The sequence below is a fragment of the Purpureocillium takamizusanense genome, chromosome 5, assembly GCF_022605165.1.
Source record: "Purpureocillium takamizusanense chromosome 5, complete sequence".
In the NCBI taxonomy this organism is placed as follows: domain Eukaryota; kingdom Fungi; phylum Ascomycota; class Sordariomycetes; order Hypocreales; family Ophiocordycipitaceae; genus Purpureocillium; species Purpureocillium takamizusanense.
Genome location: NC_063072.1, coordinates 501,108 through 526,460, shown reverse-complemented (window position 1 = coordinate 526,460; position 25,353 = coordinate 501,108). Strand labels below are relative to the sequence as shown.

General features: G+C 59.4%; 6 protein-coding genes across 8 annotated transcripts; 4 read left to right on the top strand and 2 right to left on the bottom strand.

Annotated features, from left to right (window-relative positions):
• Positions 1-997: 997 nt before the first annotated feature.
• RMS1 (Ribosomal lysine N-methyltransferase 4) lies at positions 998-2,542 on the bottom strand (the record flags this gene model as incomplete). Its single annotated transcript, XM_047987068.1, has 4 exons — positions 998-1,444; positions 1,492-1,725; positions 1,778-2,364; positions 2,413-2,542. 4 exons carry the CDS (start codon positions 2,540-2,542, stop codon positions 998-1,000), a joined length of 1,398 nt encoding a protein of 465 aa, XP_047843052.1.
• A 542-nt stretch (positions 2,543-3,084) lies between these two features.
• On the bottom strand, positions 3,085-5,865 carry MUS18 (UV-damage endonuclease). Of its 3 annotated transcripts, none has more exons than XM_047987065.1 (2): positions 4,535-5,865; positions 3,085-4,460 (listed from the first exon to the last, which is right to left on the bottom strand). In XM_047987065.1, the coding sequence occupies exons 1-2, from the start codon at positions 5,171-5,173 to the stop codon at positions 3,204-3,206; spliced, it is 1,896 nt and encodes a 631-aa protein (XP_047843049.1). In that variant the 5' UTR covers positions 5,174-5,865; the 3' UTR covers positions 3,085-3,203. The 3 variants fall into 3 exon arrangements, with proteins under 3 accessions (XP_047843049.1, XP_047843051.1, XP_047843050.1); XM_047987067.1 differs by having other exon boundaries at positions 4,576-5,865; XM_047987066.1 differs by having other exon boundaries at positions 3,085-5,865.
• Positions 5,866-6,308: 443 nt separating this feature from the next.
• JDV02_005748 (uncharacterized protein) lies at positions 6,309-6,647 on the top strand (the record flags this gene model as incomplete). Its single annotated transcript, XM_047987064.1, has 1 exon — positions 6,309-6,647. One exon carries the CDS (start codon positions 6,309-6,311, stop codon positions 6,645-6,647), a length of 339 nt encoding a protein of 112 aa, XP_047843048.1.
• A 1,650-nt stretch (positions 6,648-8,297) lies between these two features.
• On the top strand, positions 8,298-9,282 carry JDV02_005747 (uncharacterized protein). The gene has a single exon (XM_047987063.1). The coding sequence runs from the start codon at positions 8,646-8,648 to the stop codon at positions 9,099-9,101; it is 456 nt and encodes a 151-aa protein (XP_047843047.1). The 5' UTR covers positions 8,298-8,645; the 3' UTR covers positions 9,102-9,282.
• A 90-nt stretch (positions 9,283-9,372) lies between these two features.
• ENA2 (P-type ATPase) lies at positions 9,373-13,471 on the top strand. Its single transcript, XM_047987062.1, has 4 exons — positions 9,373-9,887; positions 9,994-10,876; positions 10,927-12,368; positions 12,430-13,471. Exons 1-4 carry the CDS (start codon positions 9,636-9,638, stop codon positions 13,138-13,140), a joined length of 3,288 nt encoding a protein of 1,095 aa, XP_047843046.1. The 5' UTR covers positions 9,373-9,635; the 3' UTR covers positions 13,141-13,471.
• A 7,769-nt stretch (positions 13,472-21,240) lies between these two features.
• Positions 21,241-25,172, top strand: JDV02_005745 (uncharacterized protein). The gene is made up of 2 exons (XM_047987061.1): positions 21,241-23,018; positions 23,079-25,172. Exons 1-2 carry the CDS (start codon positions 22,176-22,178, stop codon positions 24,504-24,506), a joined length of 2,271 nt encoding a protein of 756 aa, XP_047843045.1. The 5' UTR covers positions 21,241-22,175; the 3' UTR covers positions 24,507-25,172.
• Positions 25,173-25,353: the final 181 nt, after the last annotated feature.

Below are 25,353 nucleotides of genomic sequence, written 5' to 3'. Positions count from 1 at the left end.
ATCGCGCTGCCCGGTTGAGCAAGCAGCAGCACCTCTGTCTGAGGCGCCAAGCGGCTTGACACTGGAGATGACGAGGTTCAAACCGCGGAAAGCGCCCGTTAGGGTAAGACGGCGGATGGGTAGCACGATGCGCTGCGAGTTCGACAACACCAATCCATATTGTCGGGACGGCTGAACGAGTCCAGACCGATGCCGGGCAGACAACACCGCCGAGTTGGATCGTAACTATCACGGTTTCTCCGACACGAGCTCGCTGCATCACGTTATATGTCAGTTGTCACGGCGCACAGAGCCGTGCGCCCTGCAGGTTGACATCGTTGGCTGGGCAGCCATGTAATACGCCCACCGCTGTGCTCGGTAGATGTTGGCTTGATGTCCGGTTGCACAGCCTTTACACCCTACCAACCGCTTGGTCACCGTCTGACAAAGCAGAGACGAATCAGTGGTTCTGACGCCTCAGTATGCCATGGCTCGGGTCTTCTGAACGTGTTGTTGAAGCTCATCACCGTTGGAACCTGCGTCTGTAGCCACAACATTGTGTCAGCAGCAGGGGCTCGTATGCTGCATCGAGAGTCGAAACATGTCTCGGAGCTGCAGGCTTGTGTCTATTCCTGAGCCAGTTAGCAAACGATGCTGTCAACCGTCCTGGCATGCCTGGTTACTTCAACACTTGGACCGTGGTTCCCAGAACAAGCCAATGAACCCCCGTTGCGTGTCACCATAAGCATCGTGTCATGTATGTCAGAACGGACGTTCATCGGCAAAAAGCCCTGCAACCGGGAAAGAAATTGAGACGCCCAATAAAGGGCCGGAGTGGTTTGAAATGTCTATTAGTGGCTGTCTCCCTGGTCGCCCGGTTTCGTTTCCAAGCCAGGTGTTGGCCTGCAAGTCAAAACGATGGCGTCAACGACGTTGAGCGATTCGTCTGGAGTCCTTGGTCTGTGGGTGAATGGTTTGCGTAACCAGTGGCTTTGCGTAACCAGTGCGGCCGCGCGGGTCAGCCAGCCCGCCTGGCTCTTTTGGCCGGCATTGAACCCCCCTGTTCCGTCTCATTCGAGGCGCGGGCTAGGAGGTCCTTGGCTTCCTGCAGAAGTCTCTTCTCTCCCAATCTCACTTGCATGGCCATTCTTTGACGCGGAGTTGTGCTTCCTTGCTGCAGGAAAATTTCATCCTCGGCCATAGTCGTTGGGTATCGTGACTCGATGTCCAGGAGGGACTTGCCCAGGATGGCCTGCTGTATCCCATCACGTTTCCTCTTGTCTGGAACGAGGCTCTCATCGATTTTTTGCAGGGCCTTCAAAAATCTCTTGAGCTGGTCCTGAAGGTCTGACGGCATATCCTGGAGATTGGCTGGGCCAGCAAAGGTACCGTCAGAATTTGGCTCGACAAACTCACGCTCCAGAACGAAGACGTCTTCCAAGTCGGCTTCGTCCAACCTTTGAAGCTTCATCAAGTCAGTTTCTATGTCAAAGCGTCGAGGGTTCCACTCACAGCCTTCTCAACAGTGTCCACAGAAAGCCCGAGCTGGGCCACTGCAGCGTTCAAAACAGTGTCCCATGGGATTTCAACAACATCGTAGCGCACGTGTCTCTCCGTAACGTATCCATAGCGGCGAAGGAGCTCCGAGTTTGGTAGCGGCCCGTAGTAGTTGAGAATCTCCTCGCCGGCCTTGATCGGGCGGAGAGATGTCACAGTTAGGCTCTCATCCTCGTGATTTACGTGTGCCTGCATCGAGTTAGTCCAGGTAACTCTTGCCCTCGTCATCCAGTACACTTGCGTTGAACTCGGCATCGGCGTTCAGTATGTCGGCCATGGGTACCATGCCCATCAACTCCTTGCCTTCTCGGTCCTCGACCCATCCGTCTTCGTTCTCCTCCTCTTCATGTTCATTCTCCAAGTCGAATGCATACGCCATGATGGTGCTGCCCATCCTGTGCGCCAGCGCAATGAGGGCCTCGTCGTTGAGCCCCTCGCTACCGGGAAACGCACCAGGGTTCATTCGCACGGCCGGCAGCATCTTCGAGCGGAACATGGCTTCGGCGCTCTCGCGGCCAATTTTGGAACGCATCGCGCTTGCCTGTAGCTCTGCGAGCTCGGCATCATCCCAGAACATTGGCGTGTCAAAATTTTCGGGCAATACATCCAGGTATGGCTTCCACTGTGAGTTCTCGCCTTGGAAGTGCTCGTAGATGAGTATCAGGATGAGCGCGGCCCAAGAGTCGAGCTGTTGCTCATGATCCTCGTCTCCATGGCTCTCAAATAGGTGTGGAATCCGCTCCTTCAGCGTAGATGTCTCGGCATTGATGATGGCCTTCCTGGGGATCGTGAAGAGCGTGGCATCCGCTGGGATGTCTTGAGTAGCGACTAGTCTTGTTAGATTCACGGGCGGGCGACTGGGTACGGCCGACGTACCTATACCACGACCAGCATTGCGAGCTCTCAGGTCGACAACCCGTATGGAATCCGAAAAGGTAGCGCCAGGAAGCGACTTGAACCAGCGCAGGAAGCTGTCGGTCGCCTCGTCAAAGGATTCCTGGGCCATGATATGTGAGGGAGGCAGCCGAGGCGTTCCGGGTCACTCGGGAGCTGCGCGCTCGGTAGTCAGCCTGTCTCAATGGTCAACAGCTGAGCCGTTTGCCTCGTCAGCCCTGCGAATCGCACTCGAGACGTCGGGGTGCCGTAAAATGAGGCTGACGGTCAGGCGTTCAACGCATGTTGAAAGTGCAAATTTCACAGTGCCCGCCGTGCCCGCAGCTGGGGCCAATGCACCGCGCTTGCACTGTGTTCCCCAGCCACTGGCGCAATGTCCGGGCCGTGCTCAATTCCACCGATACTGTGGGGAGCGGGTGCGGCAGGAGCAGCGGTGCACGCGAACTCGTCAAATGTCATTTTTGAGGTGGAACTACCATGGTGGGCGTAGCCTGAGCGGTCTTCTGCAGATTCGGAGAGAATTGTGCCTATTTGTGACTGCAACCCTCCCGGTGATGTGAGCAAACATGACTTCCCCTTCAGGCGACAGACGATGCAGCGGCCCGGTGTGGGCAGGATGGATGGATCCGATAGCATGGCTCGAATCAATTCGGTTGCATCCACTCGCACTGCCTAAGGCAATATTCACAAACACTACGTGTACATATGAAGTAACGTCCATCGCTTTATTATCTTACACAAGTCGCCTCCTCGATCGCATACCCAGCTTTTCATTATTCGTCTTTCCCATTGGCCTTCTTCTTTATCTCTCTCTTCTTCGGCCGCAGCCACTCCTCCATCCCCTCGGGCCAATACACTCTATTCTCCGATCCGCCCATCGACACCCTCTCTGGACTGACCTTCCTCTCTGGCACCAGCACCTCGTCTTCGCCCTCGCTGCTCTTGGCGCCCTTCTTCTTCGCCTTTGCCTTTCGCACCACCGCCTTACGCGGCTCGTCATCCCGCTCGTGCGGCACCACGACGTTAAAGAGGTCCCATCCGGGCAGCCGGAACGTCCACATCAGCTCGAAAACGGCCTGCTCCTTGTCCTTGGCCTCAATCATCAGGTCCATGTCCGGCAGGCAGGGAGGCAACGTCTTAACTCGCGCAGAGTGCTTTCTCCGATCGCGGGGCGTTACCGCCGCCGCCGTTGCTTCGCTGTAATGCATCTTCTGGGTGATGCGCTTCCTTGTCCACGTCGCGCGGATGCGGTCGTACAGCTGCATGATGTCGAGCGTGCCTTCTCGCATGCACGGGTCGAAGACGATGTTGTGGTGATGATAGTCCAAGACAAGCGGGATGTTGAGCTCCTCACATATAGGGAGCAGGTCATGCACGCTCCAGGACACATCGTCGTTTTCAAGCACCAGACGCCTCTTGACGCTGTCGGACAGCAGGGCGTAGTTTTCCCTGAAGCGATTGAGCGTCGCTTCCTTGTCGCCGAACATGCCACCCATGTGCAGGATCATGACGGCGTCACGGTTCAGCTGGTCTGGTAGCTTCAGCAGCGTCAACATCTCATCGTGGTAGTCTAGGTCACGGATGGCGGCCCGGACAACCTCCTTTCTCGGGCTTCCAAGCTGCGTGAATTGGCCTGGGTGCGTCGTCAAGCGGTGGCCCAGCTCGCCAGCCACCCTGCCGGCCTCGGCCAGCACCGCAGAGGCAAAGGGCGCCAACTTGTAGCCGTACTGATCGTGGCTGGCAAAAGGAAACATCTCGCTGCTCAGCCGCAGGAACTTAATGCCGTACTTGTCGTTCCAACGCAGCATCTTGACAATGTCCCTGGCATTGGCGAGGCCAAGGTCCTGGACGTACTTGAGGCCGCGGTTGTCGTCTGCGGGCTTGCTCGTGTCGGGGCGGTTCTTGGTCGGGTGCTCAGGTTGGGAGGGGTCCTGGAGGGGGTGTCGGTGCTCCAGGATGGAGCTGATCCTGCAGGTCCTAGAGCAAAACACCGGTGGGTTCGCGGATCTCAAATAGGTGTTTAGGCACGCCTGCTTGTATGTTAGTAATGAGGGCATCTTGTACCTTTGGCAGAGACCACCACGGATCTGCGGAGGTTTCTCACGTAACCCAGGCGACCCGACCATGGCAGAGGCAGTTTCTCACTGTTGACGGGAGGCGGCCTCCGCGCGCCGCGTTCTGGAGCAACATTGCCCTCCTCGTCCTTGGTGCCAACCACGTACTCCGAGTCGCCAAGCTCGTCATCCGAGTTCATGCCATTTGCCTTGCCCAAAGCAGTTTCGGGGACCATCTCCTCCGCCGCCGAAGAAGAAGTGGTCTGGAACGCGACCCGGGTCGCGTCTTCGGCGTCGACGCTGAAGCTGGAGCTCTGAATGGCGAGACGCTGCCGTCGGGTATCATCCTGCAGTTTGTGTTCCATCTCACTGAGCTCGAGCATGGCCCGTTGCACTGCGTGCTTCGCCTTGGGAGAACTATCGTCAAGAAGTCCCATCTTGGTGATGGCCGTCGACGCATCCATAGCACTAGGCGACTCCTTGACTCGCCTGCTGCTGCGGCGCGGGGGGGCATCGGCCGGCTGATGGCCCTCGGTCCTCTTTCGCTTCGGCGGCATGGCGAAGGCGACGGCTGAGAACGATCGCGGGGAATTGGGCAGACGCGTTGTCGTCGTCGTTGTCGACAGTGGCGGCTGGTGGGCTCTCAAGACGCCTCGACGCAAGATCGGAACAGAGCTCCTCGCCGACATGCGGCTCTCGACTTCGTTTTCGAGCGACTAGCTGGAGACACGTTGAAGACTGTGCAGTGGGGAGGATACCAGAGGCTCAGGGGACATTGTCACGTAGATCAACAGGGCGTCTGCACCTCAGCCAGCAGGGACTCGGCCGGGGATGGCCAGTGCTGTATGTACTCTGTAGATGCTCAGGGCGCCGGAGGTTCCAATCCGGGGACGGGGACCGATGACGGGTGTCGGTGCGTCATGTGCATGGCCGACGCGACGGGAGGGCTGGCGGACACACGCGAAGGGATGGAGATGGAGGGTCCCTTTGGAAGGACAAGGCTTCGCTGGCTGGCAGATTGGCGCAAGCTGGGGCCACCCGCGGAGGTTGCCCCGAGCGAGAGCATCGTGCAACGCTCAGAGCCGTGCCTGCGTCTGCGTCTGCCCTCCCTTGCCTGCCCCTTCGCGTGTTCGTCTGTCGTGTAGGTAGCGCAGTACATGCAGAGCATTGTCGTGGCGAATAAGCGGCCGCCTCGATGGGCAGCCAGCGAACTCGATTCGCGCGTTGGCGGTGGGTATGAAGTCATCAGCGACATTCCATCGTCGATCGGGGGCAGATGGAGATGGCTGGTGGCTGGAGGGGGTGCGATCGGAGTACATTGGGAGGTTTGCACCTGACGGGTGGCCACAGCTCCCGTCCCTGCCGGTTGCCGGACTTGATTTCAGGGATGGTTGTTCCACAGGCGCTCATCCGTCTGAACTGGCGCACTGACAGCTAGGTAAAGCCGGGGCATCCCCCAGCCAGGCTTGCCAGGCGTCCAGGCCACTAAATCCCAGCGATTGCTGCCCCGGTTTCTTGTCTGTGCCCCCGCTGAAACAGCACGGGACCTTCCAGCTAGCCGGGCAGAGTGGAATGATGGAATGGATGGAACATTGGCGGCCCATGACATCAACTGCAACCTTGTTTGTGCACCCGTCACCTCGTCGAGCGCCATCGACAGGCGGATGCAGCGCGGACCATCCCGTCCGGGGCCCAATGCCTGGTTCCAAATCACCGTCTGGACCCTGAACACCACCGTCACGGTCGGTCGGCTCTACAAGCAGTCTTCTAATCAATCACTGCTAGTTCGCACGCGCCCTGCATCCGATTGCCTGCCCAGCCACGATGCGCACGCGGGCTGGTCTTTGCTCATCACGATGGCAGGCAGGCAGCTCGGCCGAGCAACGCACCAAGCCTCCTCCTCCCCTACTGTCGGCGGTGCTTACACTGCTTGACTTCCGCCTGCTGCACTCGATGGTGAGGGGGCCCACAAGCTATTACGGGCTTCCCAGCTTTCAACCTCACACTCGCCGCAAAGTGCTGTGGCTCGGCATCCGTATCAACCTGTCTTTACGGGAACTCCGCGGTCCTGACGGCGTTGCGATTTTCTTGGCTGCCTTTGCGCAGCCATATAAGCGTAATGTCGCTCATCCTGCCCTGCTCATGACACCATGTGCTTGGTAGCTGCTCCTTGAACAGAAGACTTGATACGGGACTTTTCATCATCTTGACCATCTCTTCGTCAATTGACGGCGATCCAGTGTCATTCCTTACTATTAGCTTTTCAACGACAAGAGGCCCTGAGCGGAAGTCAGACTCGTCAGAGGCCGAGATAATCAAGGTGTAGCAGGATCGTAGCATCGTGAGCTGGCGGCTTCCCACAACAAACTTCCGCCGGGGAACACTCCCATGCTTGCTTCCTTCAGACGACTCGAATATACCAGCGAGAGTCGCAATCAGTCAGCACGACGCGATCCGCCCTCATCGGCCATGGGTTATAGGGCAGTGAGGTTCACGACGTGGGTAGCCTACACGGCCAAGGCTGGACTCAATGGTTGGCCAAAAAGGGGCGTTGCATGTACATTCGAGTGCTATAAGCTGTTTCTTCCAAGTGGCATGCCGCACAGCTGGCCTTGTCACAACGGCTTTGACCAGGAGGAGCACGGCGTTCCGAGCCGTTCATGGCGCGTGGGAGGCGCACGTGCGGGCGCGCTATCTTGGCATCAAAGAAGCATGGCGTGGCGGCAGTGGCTGTTGCGGCCAGGGCTCTCGGCAACGAACGCCAGCACCGTGACTCGTGAGACGGTGCGCGGGCCTAGAATTGCCAGCGTAAGTAACCGAGCTTCTGTGGGGGTAAGAGCGGGATTCCACGATTAGTATTACTAGTACTAGCATCAACTAGCGGACGATCGTCTTGGTCAACTCTCGTTTGCCATGTACAGTCTTGTTTGCATGCTTCACGGCGCTCCAGGGGCGAGCGCCAACCGTGTGTCACGACCCACGTCGATTCTTGGCGAACCTCGGGCTTTGCACCGGACGCGGCCAGATCTTTTGTGGTGGCGGGCCGAGCATTCTGATCCTCGTCTTGTTCGTGTGTTTTCTATCATGAGCAGTACTTGACGCTGTTGTCTTCGTCTCGGCCTTGAAGGCGTCTCGTCTCGTTCCGGAAGGCTTCTGGAACAGGCATCAAATCAGACCATGTTGGCTTGGAAGCCACAAGCGGGCGGCTCCTTCCAGCTGCTGCCGACGTTGATCACTGAAGAACAAGTACCATGTACCCCGTCGTTATGGAGCGCCGGCGGTGCACAGCCCAAACCTTATCGCTTGGCAGCGGGGAGTCGGCGGCCGGGCGAGGCGGCCATTGGCGTAGACGCGGCCCGCCAAGACGACGCTGCAAAGGCTGCACCTGCCGCGAACCCCCACGGTGGGGCGAGGGCAAACCTACACAGTGCGTGAAGCCGAGTCGACATGGAAGCGGCCAACAACACCTCCGGCTTCACTCAACACCGGGCACTTACGGCTTAACTTGGCGCGAGAGCATCGAGAGACACTTCCAGCTTGGGCGCCATCAGCCGTCTCTCGTGTGTCGCGGCAACGCGTGGCTGCTCCATTGCCTGGTCTATTTCCCATCCTAACTGGTGCCGATGACGATTCGCCGTTGGTCTTGTCGCTCATTGACATCTCCGCAGGCCAAACGCAGACAAGCTGAACCGCCAACGTTACACAAGAAAGTGCAACTCGGCAATCGACCATGTTCCAGGCCTGGGCATGGCATATTGGCGGGCACCCATCAGCCAGAGATGTGCAGCTGCAAGTTCACGTGCGTAAGGTACTCTCGAAACCAACAGCTTTGTCTACCCTAGGCACTATACCGCCGCGCCAGTCTTTGTGTCTTTGTTGCCAGGGCTGCCACGGCAATCGTCCTTGCATGTCGAGCGCAGCGCCGTTGGATGGCAACGTGGCATGCGAAACAAGAAATAGCCCGTCGACGACGCTGTGTGACAGTGTGACACTCCCTCCGCTGCGGCGGGACAGCCTCGACGATGCCTTGGACGCACTGCCGGGGGGACCAGGTCGAAGCCAAGTCCCGATTATGCGGGTGGTATCTAGGTATGTAGTACCCATTGTACCATCAATGTCTTACATGCCGGGCAATGTCGAGGAGTGTCGTGTTCCAAGGACATGCAGCAGATGCAGCAACCACACCCCAACACGCGTCAACGACACTCGGACACGTACTTGACTCAAAAGCTGGGGGAAAAGACTCCGACGTCGACAGGCTACTTGATCATCGACGATGGCTGGATAGCATCAAGGGATAGTGAGCTCGCCCGCGGCTTGACTGCGCACCATCATGGCAGGTCACGCACCAAGACTGACGACGCATTGGACGTCCAAGGCAGACCTCTTGCTGGACTGTATACCGTACAGATACAGCATCATCGACGTCGCTCATGGGATGCAGGCAAGACCAGCTCAGGCCCTGCAGGCCTCTTTTTCCATCAAGCCGGGACGGCGACAACGGCTCACGAGCGATTCGCGAATGCCACATCGCCATTTCTGCGCTGCCAAGGGCCTTTGGTGGTTTGGCAGGGACTGCCAGTGCCCAGTGCACTGTGCCCCAGTACGAACATGTAATCCGATACATGCTTGCGGGCGCCAAGCCGCCCGCGTCTGCGCCATCGTCGCAGGAAGAACTTGACGGCAGGGGAAAAATGGGTTGCGGTGAAGTCATTCGCCTCTACCTACATGGCTAGCGAGTCGAGTCTTCGCCGGGGACCCCGTTCAGGCGAAGGGCTCGGCGGCGACCTCTTCGAGCATGTACCAAACAAAGTCTCTCTCCGCGTCTCTTGGCGCGTGTCTGCACTTAAAGATAATCATCGCCCTGCCCTGTTGCCAGCATCTGCCTTCTTCTTTTTTCCTCCCCGGTCTCATCCACATTCGTTCCCTCCATCCCTGGTCGGCACGACGGCACATCTATCGAGCTGACGCTTCAGCTTCAAGCCGCGCTGATATTCGGTCCTGCCAGTCGTCGTCACCCCGGCTGTACACCGCTGGTGTTGCCGATAAAGAAGGTCCACCTGTCTGCCTTCTTCTCAACATCGCCCCTCCCCCCCCGCATTCTTTGACAAACTCAACTGCAGCCCTTGACTCCTGTCTTGTTTGGTCGCCATGAGCGGCAAGGAGAAAGACCCTGTCGGGGAGCACGTCTCCGGGCAGGCCAATACGCCCATGACGGCCCCGGCCCACGCCCTCGCCATCGAGCAGGTCGTGAACGAGCTCAAGGCCAATATCGAGGTTGGCCTCTCCGACGAGGAGGCTAAGCGACGATTGGAAGAGTACGGTCGCAATGAATTCGGCGAGCAAAAGGGCGTGCAGCCCGTCAAGATCTTCATTGGCCAGATCGCCAATGCTCTCACGCTGGTACGTTTCCCTCCTCTACTCGCCGTTCGTGGCTCGCTGTTGCTTTGCACTATCACCGACTCATGATGCCCGAGACGACCCATTGTTCCTGACAGCCCAAATCCAGGTCCTCATTCTTGCCATGGCAGCCTCCTTTGGTATTCGGTCATGGATCGAGGGCGGTGTCATTACCGCTGTCATCGTCCTCAACATTGTGGTGGGCTTCTTCCAAGAGTTCAAGGCTGCAAAGACCATGGATTCTCTGCGATCCCTTAGTTCTCCCACTGCGCAGGCTATTCGCAACGGCAACAACGAAACTGTCGTCACGGCCGAAATTGTGCCCGGTGACATGGTGGAGCTCAAGACCGGTGATACCATCCCGGCCGATATCCGCCTAGTCGAGGCCGTCAACTTCGAGACCAACGAGGCCCTTCTTACCGGCGAGTCTCTGCCTGTTCGCAAGGAGACAGCGACCACCTTCCCCGAGGACACTGGCCCCGGCGATCGTCTCAACGTCGCATATAGCTCCTCGACTGTGACCAAGGGACGCGCCCGCGGTGTCGTCTTCGCTACCGGCCTGTACACGGAGATTGGCCAGATTGCTGCCGCCCTACGTGGCAAGGAATCCCGCCGACGTCAGCCCAAGCGGCGTGAGGACGGCACCACCACCTTTGGTCGTTGGCTTCAGGCCTGGACTCTCACTTGCTCCGATGCCGTCGGCCGCTTCCTCGGCGTCAACGTCGGCACCCCCCTCCAGAAGAAGCTGTCCAAGCTGGCTATTCTACTTCTCGGCACGGCCATTGTCTGTGCTATTATTGTCCTCGCCGCGAACAAGTTCGACACCAAGCAGGAAGTCATCATTTACGCCGTCGCCACTGGCCTTTCCATGATCCCGGCCTCCCTCATCGTCGTCCTGACCATCACCATGGCTGCTGGCACGAAGCGCATGGTCCAGCGTCACGTCATTGTCCGCAACCTCAAGAGCCTTGAGGCGCTCGGTGCGGTTTCTAGTAAGCGTCGCACACCCCCGCGTCTTGTCAATCGCTTAACTTGCCCGTAGATATCTGCTCGGACAAGACTGGAACCCTGACTCAGGGTAACATGATTGTCAAGAAGGCCTGGATTCCTGGCCGCGGCACCTACTCGGTGGGCACCACGAGCGAGCCTTTCAACCCCACCGTTGGCCAGCTCGGCCTCGCAGTTGCCCAACCCAAAGACATTGACTTCCGGGGTGCCAACGCCGATGGTGAGGCCATTGATGGAGAGCAGCTCGTTGCCAAAGACGCCACCCTGCGAGAGTACCTCAACGTTGCCTCGCTTGCCAACTTGGCCTCTGTGAACCAGGTCGAAGGCGAATGGAAGGGCCGCGGTGACCCCACCGAGATTGCCATCCAGGTGTTTGCGTCCCGCTTCAACTGGAATCGTCTTCGCCTGTCCACTGGTGATGGTGCTACCTGGCAGCAAAAGGCCGAGTTCCCATTTGACTCTGATGTGAAGAAAATGTCCGTCATTTTTGAAAACAAAGAGACGCAGAAGCAGTGGCTCTTCACAAAGGGCGCTGTGGAGCGAGTTCTCACGTCCTGCCCACGGTACGCCGTCGGCGATGAAATCAAGGACTTCTCCGAAGACATCAAGGCCGATGTCCTCAAGAACATGGAAGCCATGGCTCGTCTGGGTCTGCGTGTTTTGGCGCTTGCCAGCAAGACCGACATCCCTCATGTGCAGGACAACGAGGCCGAGCTCGAGCGGGGAGACTTTGAGGAAGACCTCACATTTCGTGGTCTCATCGGTCTCTACGACCCTCCTCGCCCCGAGTCTGCGCCGTCCGTCCGCATGTGCCATGAGGCTGGCATCAGCGTCCACATGCTGACCGGTGACCATCCCGAGACTGCCCGTGCTATTGCACTCGAGGTCGGCATCCTGCCTACCAAGATGAACCAAATTGCTTCCGACGTTGCCAAGACCATGGTCATGGCTGCGTCTGACTTCGATAGACTAACCGACCAGGAAATCGACGGGCTGCCTCTGCTCCCGCTCGTCGTCGCTCGCTGCGCCCCTCAGACCAAGGTCCGCATGATTGAAGCCCTCCACCGCCGCAAAGCCTTTGTTGCCATGACCGGCGATGGCGTCAACGACTCGCCCAGCTTGAAGCGGGCAGATGTTGGCATCGCCATGGGCCAGGCTGGATCGGATGTGGCCAAGGAGGCTTCTGATATCGTCTTGACCGACGACAACTTTGCTTCGATTCTCAACGCCGTCGAGGAAGGCCGCCGCATGTTTGACAACATACAAAAGTTCATCCTCCATGTTCTCGCCGAGAACATTGCCCAGGCTTGCACGCTTTTGATTGGCCTCGCGTTCAAAGATAGCCGTGGCATCTCCGTGTTTCCCCTGGCGCCCGTGGAGATTCTCTGGATCATCATGATCACCTCGGGTATGCCCGACATGGGCTTGGGATTCGAGATTGCTGCACCAGACATTATGCAGCGACCGCCTCAAAATGTTAGTCTGGCCTCTATCACCTCAACCTCAACATATTTACAGATCACTAACTATTCCTCAGCTCAAGCAAGGTGTCTTTACCCCAGAGCTTCTGCTCGACATGGTCGTTTACGGCCTGTGGATGTCTGCACTCTGCCTGGCGTCATTTGTCTTGGTGCTGTACGGCTTCGGCAACGGGGCCGCAGACATTGGCCACGACTGCAACAACCACTACTCGGAGGACTGCAAGGTCGTTTTCCGCGCTCGCGCCACGACCTTTGCTTGCCTTACGTGGTTCGCGCTGTTCCTAGCCTGGGAAATGGTCAACATGCGCCGGTCGTTCTTCCGCATGCAGCCCAAGAGCAAGAAGTACTTTACCCAGTGGATCATTGACGCCTGGCGCAACAAGTTCCTCTTCTGGGCCATTGTCGCCGGCTTCGTCACCATGTTCCCCATCATCTACATCCCCGGCCTCAACACGGTTGTGTTCAAGCACGCGGGCATCAGCTGGGAATGGGGCATAGTCTTCGTTGAAGCCTTCCTCTTCTTCCTGGGCATCGAGTCGTGGAAGTGGGCCAAGCGCGTCTACTTCCGCCGCAAGGCCAAGAAGGGCGGCAACTTCAAGTCGGACCTCGAGACGCGTGTCTTTGGACAATATCTCGGTCGGGACGGCGACGGTGACGGCCCGGCCAAGGGCGGTGACGAGGAGAGCGGCACCAACAGCGACACTGCGGCTCCTGAGAAGTCGGGCGCGGACAAAGCCGTGGCCGACAACGAAAAGGAAGCTCAATGACATGAGTGGGAGACGGGGCGGTCCGGGTGCGAGAGCGCGTGCGAGAGCGCGTGCGGGACGGCGCGGCGTCGGCGGCTCTCGGCTGGAAAGATGCCCCGTATAGAGGAAGATGATGTTGACGAGCCCGCCCGTCGAGGTGAGCCGACGGGCGGGCACAGTAAGCGTTGCGAATGCCGCAGCGGCAGAGGCAGTATTCGCGACACCAGTAGTAGCAGTAGCAGTAGTAGCAGTAGCAGTAAGTGGCATAGATTGATACGGCGGAGTAGATTAAGCAGTAGCGATGGCAGTATCCTGGGTCCACTAGGGCCCAGAATAACAAGTTGTAGCTGTACGCTGTTGCACACGCGTGCGTGTGCGTGGCTCTGTCTGTGTCTGTGTCTCTGTGTATAAGGTGTTTCGTCACCACGGGCTTGCGAATCGCCCGCTTGCCCGCTTGCCCGCTCTTTTCTCGGCGTGTACGTCGTACCAAGTAGATGGATAACTAATGGACAGGTGGAAAAAGTATATATCTATTTTTATATATATATATGAAGTGGCACACATTACAAGCACCCGCATATATATATGTATGCAAAGTGGTTTAATATAGGTCATCCTCCTCTGGGCATGATTTTGGAAAAGGAAGGTCCCGATGTACGTACACCGCTCTCTCGGGGGAAGGGAAGCAGAAAGGGAAACGAAGAAAAAAAAAAGGAGAGACGGGTCAACAACTGGCGCGTGAGAACTCGTCGTTGGTCCTTGGATGTTATGTGTTTTAGGGGCGAGGACAATGGGATGAATGATCGCCATGGACCCTTTATTGTTCAATCTTTTGGGGGGGGGGGGGGGGGGCTTGACGACGCGGGGCAGGTGTTACGACTACGTGCCTACATTCGCCATGTAGATGGATAAGGTAGGCAACCCTCCTGTGACGTAGATGGGTAGGTAAAGTACTAGGTAAGTAATAGAGGTAGGTAGGTATCGATCGTACTGGAACGCACGCACATCCGTACCTACGTTCTATACTAGTAGTAGTAGCAGTAATACTAGCACAAAGGGGCAAGGGGTCGCGCAAAAGACACTCCTCTACGGACGTGGAACGCGCCCTGCAAGATCACTCCGACGACCCTCGCTGAGGGGGCCGCATGAGTGAGCCTGGGGCAAGCGACGCGGGATGACGGGACGAGGCAGACCCAGCAGGCCAGGGAGGGGACCGACCGAGCGGATGACTCTTTGACAGGTTTTATCATGACCTATATGCGTGTGTAACTCTCGAGATGAGATTGTAGATAGAGAGAGACAGGCCATAGGGCGGACGGAGGAAGCCTGGGGGGGATTCTGCGGCCGAGCTGCTTGAGGGTTGGCGATAAGGTGACCATCGACGACGGTCGTCGCCAGTTGTTGACTATACGGCCTTTGCTTGAGGGAGGATGCGCCGACTGGACAGCATCAGCGTGCCGGCGGCATGACAAGAAGCTCCCCGCGCCCAGTAGGAAGACGCCCCGGCCGGCACCCGCGGAAGTGAGATGCTGCGAGGTACCGAGACGGCGTCGCTGGCGACTGCCAGTCGTGATATTTTTGTGCGGAGGGGGCGGGGACGTGGTCTGGACGGATGGTACACATCGCGGGCTGTGTGCTCTCCGGGAGGAAAAGGGATTACAGCGCCCCGAGGAGCTTCGACTTCATCACGCCTCGTCGGCGCCCGCCCACAGCGTGCTGGCTCAACGTGGGGGGCCTCGAGGATTCAACTCTCGGTACGAAGTAGGGCCGGCCGGCCGGCTTACAATTCGCAGAGCACCGAGATGGGCAGGTACAATTGGTCATCCACGTCAGTCCGCATAAGGCAAATGATGATATGAAATGATGCATGTTCGACGGGTGACCACACTGCAGGCTCACCGGTTGTTGTGCCCTTGTCCCGAAGGGCCGCCTGCCAAAGCGATGCGAAGTTTTGACAGAACGGGGTCCAGATGGATGACTTGGTCAACAGAATAGGACATGTCACTCCTTGCGAGTCTTGGCCGAGGGCGAACCGAGACATCGTTATCGTAGGGCTGGCTGCACATGCATAGTTCCATACATGAGCGGTGCGGCTGCAAGACTGTCCACATCAAGGTTGGAATCGTCGCCAAGGGGAGGTGTCTTTTTCCGATTCGGAAGCGCTCATGTGCGCCGGGATGGCTTCGTTAGGCAGGTCGTTGCCCAGAAGAGTATCCTTGCTCCTTGATGAGACTGTTTCGTATCCCGTCGTATAAGTAAGTGCCCGACGACGCCATTGTGACGGATGGTCAATTCGGTCGCAACAGCCGCGAGGGGAAACAAACGGCGCAATGAATGGCACTGCAGCCAAGAGCTGGCCGCGTCACAGCGAGCGAGCGAGCGAACGAGCGAGGGGGCCCCATCCAGGTAGCAAGCAAGCAAGCAGCCTTTTGGCATAGCGCACGTGTTGTCCCAAACCAATGGGTGATTCGAGGGGCGTGCCCGCGTGGTTCGCCCTGGTGGAGCGGTGCAGTGATACATGCTTCCATGCTGAATGGGCTGATTGCCACCGATGTCTTTCGGCTTGTTGGTTGCCAGACCCAGGCAGTCCTTCTGGGTCGCAAAGAGTTAGGGTTTAGATTGTTCCGTGGCATGGAGAAACTCTTGGCCTCAGCCGACGTTGGGTGTCCGGTCAGGGAGCCGACAAGTCAAGTGGGCGGGTGCCGCGGCCGGCGTCAAACGCCAGGATGGATCGATCGATGCTCAGCACATCTGCTAGACAACAAAGTCACCTGGTAGTGATGACGAACAGAAGCTTAAGCAAGGGGGAGAAACAAAATTCGGGCAGCGATGCGAACCTGCAGCTGCCACGGCGGATCAAGCCAAGTGCGCTCATGTCGCTATGATGGGCCAGCCACGCTGATCAGACGTGGTGGTGATTGACGTTTGCCTACAGCGCCGCTTGCAAGGCTCGGCGTGTCCTTTGCGTAGCCCATGGCGCAAATCCATTGCTGTGCAGGAAATGCAAATGCAAACAAGGTGCATACGTTACTAAACAAAGCGTGCGTGCTACAGACTCCATAACGGACGGTGTCGATGGACGGCGTCGACGGGGCCGAAGAGGGCTGCTGGTCTGGAACCCAGTCGAGACGGCGTCGAATCCTTCGATCGGCCGGACCAGCTGGGCGAGACAGATCAACCAGGCGCGAAGAGGCCCTTGGAGCTGCCAGCGCAAGTCGAGAAGTCGCTCGCGGGCGCGGAGTGTTTCCGTACGTGGCGAGCGCGTTATCCGCGATTGGCAGCGTCGAACCCCAACCTGTGCCAAAAAGGCAGACGCCGAGGATAGGGAGGGACTGGCACTTGGATGGCGGACTGAAGATTGATTGATCATCATCGAGGCTGGGAGCCGGACCGAGCAAGCGAAAAGTTTCCGAGCGGGGATGTGCTGTGTTAATCGTGCTTACTAGTTACTGGTGCTACGGGAATCGTTAGTACTAGCAGCACCCGCCCCGTACATCAGCAGATCTCGACCGTCAGCAGCATGGCTGCCGTTTGCAAGCCCCACACTCCATGGGGCCAACCGTTATGCTTGAACGCTGAATGTACGTATGTTGGCATTAAAGTCCGCGGCACGAGGCATGGCGCCTCGTAGTTGGTGCAAGAGACAGAGACTGAGAGAAGGGGGGAAGGGGGAGGCCTATGCGGCATTGCGCGGCGCCACGATAGCCGGCCGGCAGGGGCGTTGCCCCATCATGGAGCGTGCCAGGAAGAGGATACGAAAGAGGAACGTGAGTCGACTCCATTATTGGGCTGGAGATGGTGGCATGGGCCGGCCGTCAAGCCACGAACGAGGCCTTGGCCGTTGAGACGTTTTGATAAATGACACGCACGCATGGGCGAGTTCGTCGGGGCGATGCCAAGGTCGCCCGTCGCCAGCGGCTGTCGCCACTTGGGTCGTCGTTTTGATGTCGTTCTTGTCTTGTTGCGCTCGATGTGGTTCGTGCCTGTGTCGTCGAGGGGGCATCTGCCGAGCCTGGCCTTGCCACACACGCACGCACCTCTGTCAGCCGCGTGGGCCGCGAGCCACAGACAGACAGGGCGGCACTTTGTCAGTTTTGACATGTGTACGTTTGAAGAGGCACAGTGCTGGAGCAGTACTTAAGTTAATACGTTAGTCCCTAGTAGCAGCAAGTCGCGGCGGGGCGTACTATACCATACATATGCACACGCGCGCGATGGCGGGATGGCTGGGTGACACAAGCAGAAGCATGTTGGATGCGACCGACCAGCAGCCCTGCCTGCCTGCCTGCCCGGGCTGGGATCCATGCCGGGATGGTGCATCGTGGGGACAAGACAGGTGGATGTTGTTGGCTCTTTGGCAGCCTGAATCTGGGGCTGTGCTGTGCTGTGCTGTGCTGTGCTGTGCTGTGTGTTGTGCTGCGTCGGCTGCGACCTGCTGGAAAAGGCTCATCAGTCAGTCATGGCTGATTCAGGGAGCGACAGGAAGGGGGACGACGGGAGTCTACAACTGCGTACATTGACTGTACGCATACCTACTGTACCTTATTTCCTGAGGAAGGCGCGAACCTGGAGCAACTGCCGCTTCTAGCACCATGGTACCAAGTACACACATGGATGGCTGCTGCCTTTTTGCGCAGCGAAGGACTGTGCGCCGGCAAGGTCGATATCCGTCCGGCCCTGGGGCAAGTGCCACCAAGAGCCCCCCCCCTCTCTACAGTACCTACTAACTAATCCGCCTCCATCGTGCATCCGTACCAAGTACCGCGCAGCCAACACGGCGTTCCTCTGTCACTCCATGGAACACAGGAACTTGCGATCCCGTCTCCTGTCTCTCGAGACCAATGTCTGGTCTGCGACTTAGCATGCGACACAGAACGGACAGGGCGTCACCGTTTGTCTTCTGGCCTTGCCACAGATTCACAGCCATCCACTGCTAGCAGGTTTGAGGTACTACAGGTACGTAATCGCCCTTGTCTGGGATATCCGGCGGCCTAACACGATGAGGTACAGAGCCCAGGCCCCCACACTCTCCCAGCTTCTGGGCGGACCGACAAGGCCCGCAGGACGGCCTGGGCGGTTCCGAGTCTTCGGAACAGCCATGGTGCCCGGCTTCCGCCGTCGTCGCTGCCGCCAGCACGCCGCTCCGGTCTGCCCACGGACATTTGGGGGCCGACGGACAAGGTCGACGGACCTCTGAGCGTGCCGTGGAACACGAGCATCCGACCATGGCGACAGACCAGCGGAGTAATCGCCGCAACGGCGCAGCCTTGACACACGCGCGCCAGGCCGTGCCGTGCCGTGTGCCGTGCCTGGCATGGCATGGCATGGCATGGCATGGCATGGCCAAACAAACAAAACGCCTAGCCAGCACTGGTGAGGCAAGGCCTTGGACGACCGCTCGACTGGGGATGGGGCGTGCAGGGGCTGGGCTTTGCCAGCGCCCAGCGCCCCGGTCCAGCGCCCTATCCCGTCCGGGGTTTGCATCAATGAATCCATCCCTCCCCCCATCCATGCGCAATGCTGGACGAGTCCCACGTTGGTGCTCATGCCCCATGCATGCTGGCCCTCCTGTCACCAGCTCGAACCGTGGACGAGGCTCGATGCCACAGTGGAAGACCCTGCGTTTGTGGCGGCATATCCCAATCCCGGCACCGTTCTTGATGGCCAGCAAACCAGACACTCGCTGCTGTCGATGGTGCCGGTACTTGGCAGGTAGTGCCGTACAGTCAGTCAGTTTGTCCTGCTGCTGCTTTGGCCGCAGGATGGATCGATCCCATCCATGGATGGTGATGGATGGCAAATGGAACCTGGCACACACACCTCAACAGCACTCAGTTGAGGTGCGGGCAGCCCACTCCTGCTGCGACCGACCCTCGGCGCAGGGCCAACCGCGATGGGCGGCGGCCCTCCTCCAGGCCTTGCATGTCCCCCACACCTGACCCAAGCAATGGCGGTGGCGCTAAGGCGAGCAGGCAGCCTTGATGCATGGATGCCGGTCATGTCCAGTGGGTTTTGCCCATAACAAACGACGCCTTGGCTGTCTTGCGGCCACGGCGTTGTTCGGTTGATGGATGGCACAGGCATCCCCCCGGTTGGGCAACCCCCACCATCGACCGCCTTACGTTCAAGGCCCACCACCATCCGCCGTTCCCGTCCACCTCTTGCGCCCAGCAAAGCCCAGTCATCAGCACGCCGCGGCTCGTCTCCACCATCCCGCGCACCGCGCAGGGGCCTGGACTGTCGGCTGTTCCTCGCGCCAGGAGCCCCTGTCGCGCCGTCTCTTATTTCGTTGGTCGACCGAGGCGTGGCCTGCCCGCCCACCCGCTCGCTTGAGATATCTGGATAGGCGCTGCCGCAGGCGCCCATGCGCCGACGCTCGACAGTGGACACGCGGCGGTTGGCATCGTACTGGACGTACCTGGCCGACACGAGCACGTTTTTGCGCCGCGACGCTGGCGTGTTGGCATTTATTTTGCTTGCAGCTTTGGACAGCTTGTTGCGAAAGGGATCCTTTACTCGCCACCCGGGCGCGCCACGTCTGTGCGCTCGTGGGAGACATGAGATTAGGCTCTGGGTACCAAGCAGGTAGTACTATGCGAGACTCATGAGTCGTCCCACAGTGTACGAATATGGTCAATGCCGGCGCAGCTCCTCGCTCTCGAGCGCTGACGGGCTTCAGCCAGCCAAATGGGGGCGCAGGGCAGGTAAGCAGCAAAGTCAGTCCAAGTTGCACGTATGTGCGTACGAAACACTTACTGTACGTGATATTTTAACTGACTTAGGCACTACCGGAGCGGCCATGCTTTGAATCCAAATTCCGATGCCAATCCCGATCCCCGTCCCAATCCAAGAGGAGAGGGTCCATCTCCGACCCCGCCGGCCCTTGTTGTTTGGTCCCTCATCTATCATGCCCGTCGTGAGCTAACTACGACGTACTCCGTAGCTTGTCTTCGCTCTCTCCACGGCGGCCGTGGCATACGTAGATTTGCACTGCACGTCCTCGTTCTCTCGCCCCTCGAATGCGCAGCACGAAAAGTGTCAACACGATTCGACGGGTCATCCGAGACATCTCCAACCCCAGCCCCGTCGAACGGCATCGTCACCATCACCCACGCACGACATGCTCTCTGCTCTCCTCGACGGGCCTCCCCCTCCTCCCACGTCTGCCGCAGCTCTCCCGTCCCTGTGGCGCGACTCGCCACTGCAAACTCGCTGCGGCTACTAACATTAGTAGTACTAGCAGCAGTGGAAAGCACCATCCATCACCCTGCGTTCACGCCCCCCATCCCCTCCTCCACCAGCCTGCTCCTCGTTGGCTGCTCTGGTGTGCTGTCTTTGCTTGGCTGGGGCCACACCCCCTATGCAGGCGTCGGGACGGGTCCCCGTTGAGTTGGAGCCTCGCCTCGCTCTTTGTCGTTGCCCCTCGGCCTCACCATCGCTGCCATGTCGTCGCCTGGGCCGTGTATCGCCGCCCTGTTCCATGTGTGCTTGGGAGGATTCGCGGGCGGAGGGATTGGTTTACACGTGCTGCGTAAGTAAAGGGAGTGCCCACGCAGCATCATGGCAAGCCCACCGTCTCAGAAACTCAGCCATCCAGTCATGCCGTCAGCTTTGGTTCTGTTAGCTCAGTAAGGTAGGTCGGGTAGGGTACCACGGGAGTCAATCGGCGCCAGCAGCGTCAACACAGGCTCCTCTGGGGTGTGGGTGAGGGGCGATGGCGCTCGCCTTTGGCTTGTAGGAAGCCAGCGCTGGCTCCCGCCGCCATTCATCCCAATTACAGAAGAGTGATGCTAGGCCAGGCCCTGCCGAGGCCACCAACAGCCTTCTACCAGCAGACGGGCGGCCAAAATGGGGCGCCGTACCGCACCTTGCGCACCTTGGCTTCACGCCCCCCTCGCCCCCTCGCCGAAACGGTCCAATCCCGTGAACCCGTCGTGTCTGCCTGCCACTGCCGCGCCAGACCAGACACTAACACGACCGGGAGGCTTGTCGCTCGCTCGCTCGCTCGAGCTGGGCCGGGCTGGGCTCGAATTGGCTGGCGCCATCTTCGGCCGACTGAAGGAAGCAGCAACCCAGCGTGCCAATCCTTCCCTCTCAGGCCCGTCCAACGACGCCTGTGCGGGCGGGTGTGTCGTCGCTCCGTCCCATCGCCTCCCCCCATTTATCAGCCTCTGGACCGCCTCTTGTCTCGCTTATGGCCGACTTTTACGACCCCCCCCCTCTCCCGCCGGCGTCAGCAAACCCCTCGTGCCCCCGTCTCGAACTCGACCTCGTCTTTTGCCTCGACCTGAGACGCTTTTCTTGCGGGGAAAGGCGAGACCGGAGGGACAAGCAAGAGGGCACGCGCGCGACGACTCGACTCGATCGACTCGCCTCCAACTGATCGACTGGCTGACGGAACCAACCGACTGAGGTCGCCCAAAAAGCAGTGGCCTGTGCCCGGTTGCTTCGCGCAGTGTGTTGCGTGTTCCTGGCCCAGCGAGCGGCACCTCCAAACGCCCCCCCGTCCGTCGCCAGCAACCTAACCCGACAGACTGGCAGCCCTACCGACACTTGCTGTGCTGTGTCCGCAGCCCGCACCCGCAACAACCAACCGGTCCTTCAAATTCATCTTGCAGCCAACACCCCAACTGCCTGTCAAGTGGCACCTCAGCCTAGACGCCAACTGGAGCCGGACACACCCCTCGAATCGAAGCCCAGTTCGTCGTTCCAGCCCCCGCGCCCGCCGCCCCGGAACGACAAAACTCCCGACCCAACAACGATCGAAGCACCCTGCCACGAAACCAACGGCAGTGCGGTTGCGCTCCAGTCCTGTACTACTACCACATCTCCACGATCGCGAATTCCCCTCCCTCTCCGTCAGCCCTACCGGCTTCCGACTTGACTTACTTCACGCCGCATTGCTCTGCAAGCCGCTCTCCTCGCCGCCCGCACACTACGCCGCCTCGAGCCGGCCGACTCTTTGCGAGCCCTCGGCGCCCCCCCCCCCCCCCCCCCCGAGAAACCGAGTCGACGACGCCCGCCTCTTGCAAACGCCGTAAAGCCCTCGCGTCGGCATGCCACATATGCGCGAGGTCAAGACGTGCGACCGTTGTCGTCACTTCAAGCGGCGGTGCGACCTCCTCAAGCCCTCGTGCACCCGCTGCGTCCAGGCCGGCGTTCGCTGCAGTTTCGATGTTGCAGGAACCGCGGCACCCAACGGGGGCACGCAGCCCGCCGCGACAGTCGCACCGCAGCGAGCGGGCACGTTTGGCCTGACGGGAGCGCAGCATGTGCCGCCGCAGCAGCAACATGCTTCGAACCTGCAAGCTTCGCCGCACTTTGCGTCGTCGTCGATGGGATTTGGCGGCTCCCACGCCGCCGCCGCCGCCGCCGCCATGCCTGCTCCGCGCAACGCACCTCAGCCTGCCTCAGGACCCGTCGAGCGCGCTGCCGTCGCTTCGTCGTCTTCGGCGTCGCCAGGCCAGGACGACCTCGCTGGGACGCCGACAAATGGCCTCATCTCCCCCACGACTTCGACCGAGAGCCCTGAGCCGGGCTCCTCCAATATCCAAGACCAAGATGAGCCGCCGACCCCGCATGACATTCCGGGCTCCAGTAGCGCAACCGTCAACGGCCAACGCATCGTGCGCAAGCGCAAGCGCAACTGCCTGAGTTGCCTGCGCTGCCATCGCCTCAAGGTCAAGTGCGACAAGGAGCTTCCGTGTGGGAGGTGCAAAGCCAGCGGCAACGGGAGAGAATGCTACTACAGCTACAACAAGGGCCCCAATGGGGGCAAGTTCCCCTGCCCCACGGCACCCGTCTCCTCGAGCAAGGACGAGAAGAAGCCTCAGATGGCAACCTGGCAGGTGCAACACCGAGTCCGCGGATCCAGCCACTGGAGGGAACTCATGACCAAGGTACGTGAAGCAGATGACGGGCATGTGGTAGGTACGAATGCTGAGTCTAAACCTCCCCAGATCGGGTCCTTGGCGTCGTCGGCCACGGGCGAGACGTCGCCGCTTGCAGCAGCGCTCGAGGGCGTCGGGACGAATGCCTGCCTGGCCAACTTTTGCCTCCCGGGCAACTTCCCCTTTGGCACCCCGGGTGCGACGAAATACTACGCCCGCGACGCGGTGACGCGGCTGTTGGCCGGGGAGAAGGCACGGTGCGACGAGTATTTGACGCGATACCTGGAATTGCTCGACGTGGTGAACCCCATCCTGGACATGCGCACGTTTCGCGAGGAGGTAGACCGGTACTGGCAGGAGCCCAACGCGGTCAGCCTGTGCTGGCTGTCCGAATTTCTCATGGTTATGGGGCTTGGGTGCTTCACGTCAGCCGACGAACCGCCCGTGGCGACGGAGCTGATGATGGCGGCCGAGGCGTGCCTGATGCAGACGCCGTTCATGTTCCGGCCGACGCTCATGACGCTGCGGGCGCTGTCCCTCATGACGGTGGCCAAGCTCGTGTGCAACGCCACGTGCTGGTCCGTCGATTCCTGCTGGACGCTGCTTGGCCTCCTGGTGAGGGTGGCTTTCATCTTTGGCCTGCCCCAAGAGAAGAACGACAACGACGAGGACCTGCGGGACCCGGTCGAGAAGGACTCGCGGCGCAAACTGTGGCTGACGATCCTCTACCTCGACATCAAAGTGTCCATGTGCACGGGAATGCCGCCCCTGACGCGGCCGGACGAGCTCGGTGGATTTCGGTCGATGCCCGACGCGCCCGACAATCTGCAGATGGTGCTGTTCCAATCGCTGCCGACGGTGCTGTCGGTGCTCGCGCAGATCAACTCGAAAAAGGACCAGATCTCGTACCCCGACGTGCTGCGGTACAATGCGCAGCTGCGCGAGCTCATGGGCCACGCCCAGCGTGTGTGCACGGCGCAGCTACAGCGCATCACGGTCGACATCTTCTTGCGACGGTGCCTGATGGTGTTGCACCGGCCGTTCGCGCTGCACCCGGAGGGGCCGACGCTGTTCCCCGAGTCATACTGGTCGTCGCTCGAGTGCTCGCTGGCGCTGCTGGTGCACTACCGCGAGCTGTGGTGCAGCGACACCAACATGCGGCTCGACCTGGTGGGCCGGGCCTTTGTGCTCGACTTCTTCTCTGCGACGCTGACGACGTGCGTGCACATGCTGCGCGAGGACGCGCCCCTGAGCGGAGCGGCCGCGACGGGATGCCGCCTGCCGCCGCGGCAGCTCATTCTCGACACCCTGCGCAGCTGCGTCGACATCTGGAGCGGGGAGCAGGAAAAGAGCGTCTGCTGGCGCACGGGCTACCACTTGCTCAAGGCCGTCATCGCCTTGCTGCCGGCGGTGGAGGAGCGGCCCCCGTCGTCGTCGGCGGGGCCAAACCAGCCGTTGGGCGCGATGCAGCACTCCATGGCCATGGGGCCACCCTAGGTCGTCGCGCGGACACGAAAAGGTGAGGTGGAGCAACGGCGACGGCAACGGGCCTGTTTTGGGGGGGGGGCATGATTTTACGTGCCCGTGACGGAGGCTCATCTTGTTTATTTGTTTCTGTGCCCGACGGGCCGGTGCGTGTACGCACATATACTACGGGGCGCATGGGGGTTCCTGCAGCGGGGTGGCCGTCGAGGGACGACGACTGGGTGGTCATGGCGGGGTGTCGAAGGCGTTTTACGAGAGATATCGAGCCATTTCCCTTATTTTATCCTTTTCCCCTCCTCTTTGTCTCTCCATATCTCTATGATCTCTCTCTCGCTTCGTCTTTCTCCCTTTGTTTCCAGTTCCCTTTTTTTTAGTTGCTCACGGAGAGGCTGGGGGGTAGGGATGTGATGCGAAAAAGACCAGAGACGCCCGAGGGTATAAAGCAAAGGGCAGAGCAGAGCCAGGAGTTGGCCGGGTGTGGATCGAGATGGCGTAGGACGGGACGGGACGGGACGGGATACCCAGAATACCAAGGTTATTATCTATCATGGAAGAATAGGACTTGAAGTGCGCTCCCGTTGTGTAAGTAACCTGTGGATGTTGGATATTGGCGTGACGCTCTGTTGGCTGCCGTATGCGTGCATACCCCCCTACGAATAGGAACGTCGGTATTTAGTCTGTATATATATGCACTAGTACCGTGTTCTTCTGCGAAAGGGCATGTGCATGGCGCATGATGGATGCAGAATAAGCAAGGCACCTAGGTAGGTTGGTAAGTTCTCGATTTATAACGCAACACTTATTGACAGGCAGTTTCCTTGCCTTACAGTAGCACTAGATGCTAGATGTTTCCCATGCT